The sequence below is a fragment of the Myotis davidii genome, unplaced genomic scaffold (assembly GCF_000327345.1).
Source record: "Myotis davidii unplaced genomic scaffold, ASM32734v1 scaffold13, whole genome shotgun sequence".
In the NCBI taxonomy this organism is placed as follows: domain Eukaryota; kingdom Metazoa; phylum Chordata; class Mammalia; order Chiroptera; family Vespertilionidae; genus Myotis; species Myotis davidii.
In genome coordinates this window covers 161,599-167,224 of record NW_006286243.1, presented here as the reverse complement: position 1 = coordinate 167,224, position 5,626 = coordinate 161,599, and the positions used below count along the sequence as shown (strand labels likewise).

At 39.2% G+C, this 5,626-nt stretch overlaps 1 protein-coding gene across 1 annotated transcript in view; it reads left to right on the top strand.

Moving 5' to 3' along the window:
• LOC102752814 (antigen WC1.1-like) overlaps window positions 1–5,626 on the top strand; it is a 23,488-nt gene that overhangs the window by 7,546 nt on the left and 10,316 nt on the right. The window contains 1 exon segment of the mRNA XM_015559947.1: window positions 5,510–5,599. Within this exon segment, the coding sequence (XP_015415433.1) occupies window positions 5,510–5,599 (90 nt within the window).

The following is a 5,626-nucleotide window of genomic DNA, read 5'->3' as shown; positions in this document are numbered from 1 at the left end:
GAGAGAGAGAGAGAGAGAGAGAGGAAGAGGAGGGGGGTAAGAGACAAACACCAATGCGTTGTCTTCCATATGTATGTGCCCTGACCAGGTATCAAACCCAAAACCTTGGTATGTGCCCTGTCTGGAAATTGAACCTGCAACCTTTAGGTGTACAGAATGACATACCAACCAACTGAGCCACTCGCCAAGGGCAAGAGTTGGTTTTTTAAACAAGATGAACAAAATAGAAACAAGCATGTCAAACTCAGGGCTGGTGGGCTGCATGTTTGACATGCTTGAGTTAGACTAAGAAAAAGTCTCAAATAAAAAAAAATGAAAGAAGATGAGGCTGAGACGGCCCCTGTGAGGCAGAAAGGCCCCGTGAGGCTGAGACGGCCCCTGAGAGATTGAGACGGCCCCTGTGAGGTTGAAACGGCCCCTGTGAGGCTGAGACGGCCCCTGAGAGGTTGAGACGGCCCCTGAGAGGTTGAGATGGCCCCTGAGAGGCTGTGACGGCCCCTGTGAGGGTGTGACGGCCCCTGTGAGGCTGAGATGGCCCCTGCGAGGCTGCGCTGGCCCCTGGGAAGCCGAGAAAAATACCACATGATCTCACTCACTTATGGATAATAAAGACCATTATAAACTGATGAACAAAAATAGATACAGAGGCAGAGCAGCATTGACAGACTGTCGATGTTTCTGACTTTCTGGCTCTCTCCCTTCTCTCTGTAAAAAAATCAATAAAATATATTAAAAAAAAAAAGAATAACCAATGGACACAAGACACTGGGGGGTAGGGGAGGCCGAGGGAATTTCAAGGGGGGAAAAAAGGAGACATATGTAATACTCTTTGTAATACTTTAAGAAATAAAACAAAATTAAATAAAAAAAATTAAAAAAAAATGAAAGAAGAGACATTGCAACTGATACAACAAAAATACAAAAGATCATAGGAGGCCATTATGAACAATAATATGCTGGCAAATTGGTTAACATAGAAGGAATGGATAAATTGCTAGAAACACACAACCTACCAACACTGAACCATGAAGAAATTGAAAATCTGAACAGACCAATAACAAGTAGGAAGATTAAATTAATTCTCAAAAATCTTCCAACATAGAAAAGTCCAAGATAAATTGTTTCACCTGTGAATTATACCAGACTTAAAGAAAAATTACACCAGTCCTTTTCTGTCCCTTTCGAAAAAATAGACAAGGAGGAAACACTTGCAAATTTATCTTATGAGGTCAACATTACCCTTATAGCAAAGTCAGATAATAACACTAAAGGAAAACTATAGACCCATATTCTGATGAATAAAGATGCAAAAATTCTCAATGAATATTAGCAAATTGAATTCAACAACACATTCAAAAGATCATACACCATAATCATGTGGGGTTTATCCCTGGGATGCAAGGATGGTTCAACATATGCAGATCAATAAAGATGGTGCACCACATACTGGAATAAAAGATAAAAATCATATGATCATCTCTATGAATGCATAAAAAGCATTTGATAAATAAAACATATTTTCATTACAGACCAATAAATTGGGTCTAGAAGGAACACACCACAACAAAATAAAAACCCATACAGCAGAACTTCAGTTCTCGAACTTAATTCTAGAAGTGATTTGTCAGAAAACTGTATCATTTTTTCCTCATTAGAAATAATGTAGCCGAAACCGGTTTGGCTCAGTGGATAGAGCGTCAGCCTGCAGACTGAAAGGTCCCAGGTTCGATTCCGGTCAAGGGCATGTACCTGGGTTGCGGGCATATCCCCAGTAGATGTGCAGGAGGCAGCTGATTGATGTTTCTCTCTCATCGATGTTTCTCTCTATCTCTCTCCTTTCCTCTCTGTAAAAAATCAATAAAATATAATTTTTTTTAAAAAAGAAGGAACTCTTAAAAAAAAAAAGAAATAATGTAAATTGAATGAATCCATTCTAGACCCCTAAATGATTCCCTGCTTTAACCTTTTTTATATGCAGTACATGTCTAATGCAGCATCTTTGCTTGTTCATATAACACTGCCTCTGAAATGGCTGTCACTGGTTAACTGCTTTTTGTTTATCCAAATCAACAATACTTTTTCTGCTAGTACCTCTTCAATTGCCTCTAATTATTGTTTCTTTCACACCCTTAGCAACATTAGCACTCTTGATGGCTTCTTTATGTTTTAGAATTGTGCTAATTATTAATTTTGTCAACAACAAAAACATTCTGTCCTTTGTTTGTTGCCTGAGAAAAGCTTTTGTCATGCTGAGGTATCAGCAAGAAAGGGTTGTCAGGTTGAAAATCAGTTTGGTTCAACAACCGAGACATTTTTTTCTGTGAACAACTTGGTCAAGAACTGAATTGTTTGAGATACCAGACAGTTGAGAAACTAGATTTGTATATTACAAATGCACAGCTATCATATTCAAGTGTGAACAGTTGAAAGATTTTCCTATAAGATCAGAAAAACTACAAGGCTGCCTACTCTCACCACTCTTATTCAGCATAGTACTGAAAGTCTTAGCTAGAGCAATCAGCCAAGATAATGAAATAAAAGACATCCAAATTGGAAATAAAGTAAAATTGCCATTATTTTAGATGATATGATTTATACCAGGGGTCCTCAAACTTTTTAAACAGGGGACCAGTTCACTGTCCCTCAGACCGCTGGAGGGCCAGACTATAGTTTAAAAAAAAACTATGAACAAATTCCTATGCACACTGCACATATCTTATTTTGAAGTAAAAAAACAAAATGGGAACAAATACAATATTTGTATTTGCATGTGGCCCGTGGGCTGTAGTTTGAGGACCCCTGATTTATACTAATAGAAGGGTAATATGCTAATTTGACCAGATAGACCGGATGTCTTCTGGACAACCTTCCAGACAAAGCTGCAGTGGCTGTGAGGGCTGAGGCAACTGCGAGGGCTGAGGAGGGCCAGCAGCCATGGCGGCTGGCAGTGGCAGCAGCAGTGGGGTGATGGGGGTGGCACCTTCCCCTGACCGGCCTGGTTGCCTCCTGCATGCTGGAGAAGGGAAGCCTGGGTTCTGGGTACTGGAGGGAAGCCAGTGCTGGCACAGTGCCCACCCCCCCCGCCCCAGTGCACAAATTTTTGTGCATCAGGCCTCTAGTTTTATATATTGGAAATCCTAATGACTCTACCAAAAAAACAGAAGTATTCAATAAATTCAGCTCAGCTGTAAGATATACAATCATCATACAGAAATCAGTTGTATTTCTATACACTAAAAACATAACAGCCCAAGTACCCATGAGTAGATGAGTGGATAAAAAAGATGTGGTACATTTACACAACGAAGTACTATGCATCTGTAAAAAAAGAAGGATCTCTTACCCTTTGAGATAGCATGGAGGGACCTGGAGAGTATTATGTTAAGTGAAATAAGTCAGCCAGAGAAAGACAAGTATCACATGGTCTCACTCATATGTGACATCTAATGAACAAAATAAAGTGATGAACAAGATAGATCCAGAGACATGGAAGCATGGAACAGACTGACAAATCTCAAAGGGAAGGAGGAGGGGGGGAGGAAGAGATTGACCAAAGAACTTATATGCATATATGCATAACCCATGGACATAGACAATAATGGGGTGCAGACTCTCATCTTACACCATACACAAAAATCAACTGAAAGTGGATTAAAGACTTGAATGTAAGACCTAAACAATGGAAGACCTATAATAAAGATAGGGAGTAAAGTCGTTGACATCAGTCTTTGCAATTATTTTGTTTTAGATTTGACATCAAAAGCAATGAAAACAAAAGCAAAAATAAACACGTGGGACTACACAAAAGGAAAATGCTTCTGTACAGCAAGAAAACCACCACCAATTAAAAAGACAACCTATGGAATGGGAGATGATTTATAAGTTGCCAATAAGCAAAAGAAAAGATACTCAATAAAATTAGTTATTAAGAAAATTTAAGTTAAAGTGTAAAGAGATATGACTTCACAAACTAGAATTGCTAAAGTTAAAGAGACAATTCTAAGTTTTGACAAGGATGTGGATTAACTAGAGATCTCATATATTGCTGGTAGTAATGTAAAGGAAAATGACCTCTTGGAAAATCAGTTTTTTTAAAGGTTAAGATACCCTTGCTAGGTTATCCAAAAATTCTACTACTTGATATTTACCAAAGAGAACTGAAAACTCACGTCCACACAAAAAATCTAGGCAAGCAAGTTTATAGCATTTTTATTCACTAGAGCCAAAAATTATAAAACAAACAAATGTTCATTAACAGAAGACTAATTAAACTATAGAATATTTATAGAATGGAAGATTTTTTAGCAATAGAAAGAATAAACTACTGGTAAATGCAACTACACAAAACATATTGAAGGAAGCCATACAAAAAAGGAGTGCATATTGTATGATTTTATTAAACTCTAGAAAACATAAAACTAATTTATTGTGATAGAAGCTGTTAGTGTTTGTCTGGGGCTGGGTTTGTGGAGTCTTTTATTGGCTGCAAAAGGCACATGGGAACTTTTTAGGGCATGCATCTATTTTGTATTTTAATTGTGGTGCTGGTTATTACAGATAAGGATGCTGTGAACATGAATGTACATGCTCTTTTGAAGACGAGCATTTTCATTTGTTGTTAGTAAATATTTAGTAACGTGGTAAGTGTAAGTGTTCTGGTTCCTATTGCTGCAAAATAACAATTTTCCCTAAATGTTAGCAGTTTAAAACTCTTTTTTATTTTGCTCATGATTTCCTGAACAAGGAATTAAGGAAGGGCTTAGCATGGCAGTTCTCTCATGAGGTTTCAGGGGCTGATGTCATCTGAAGACTCAATTGGGCTGAGAATCAGGATGGCTCAAGAACATGGCTGGCAGCTGGGTCAGCTGGTTAGTGGACCAGAGCACCTGCATATCCTATATAATAAAAGCGTAGCATGCAAATTGTCCCCTCGACCTGGAGTTGTCTGGGAGTTCAACCAAGGGGTGGGGTTGGCCAGGGGAAGGGAGGGAGGCCCTGGCCGGCAGCCAGCAGCCACTAGGAACCCCACCAGTGCACAAATTTCATGCACTGGGCCTCTAGTGATAGTATCTGCAGCATGTAATCTCAACATGTGAACTCTCTCTAAAGCAAATTTCCTAAGCTAATTTTGGGGAGGCTGCATGACATTTTTGACCGGGTATTGAAAGACAAGTGGTTACTTTCACTGCATACTATTACTTACATGCAATTCAAGAAGGTCAACCCAGATTCCAGGTGTTGAACATTCAATAGAGTATACATATGTTGTACACCTGAAATTTATACAATGTTATTAACCAATGTTGCCCTAATAAACAATGTGAAACCGGAAATTTTGGCACTATCAGAAGCAGAACTCTCCACAAACAAGGTGAACTCTAATATTATGGTAATACTACTTTTATTTTACAGTTTTCATCTCAGACCCCATCACTGGGTTATTGTTTAGTTTAAATCAGTTTCCTGTTCCTCGACCCCACTAACACTCTGACCACTGCTGTTTCTCTAGGAAACCAGACGCAGGTGCTGCCCCAGTGTGACTCCATGTCTGCACCAGCAGGCTCTGCAGCCTCAGAGGAGAGCCCTGACAGCTGCTCAGGTGAGGGCTCCACCAAGACCAGAACAC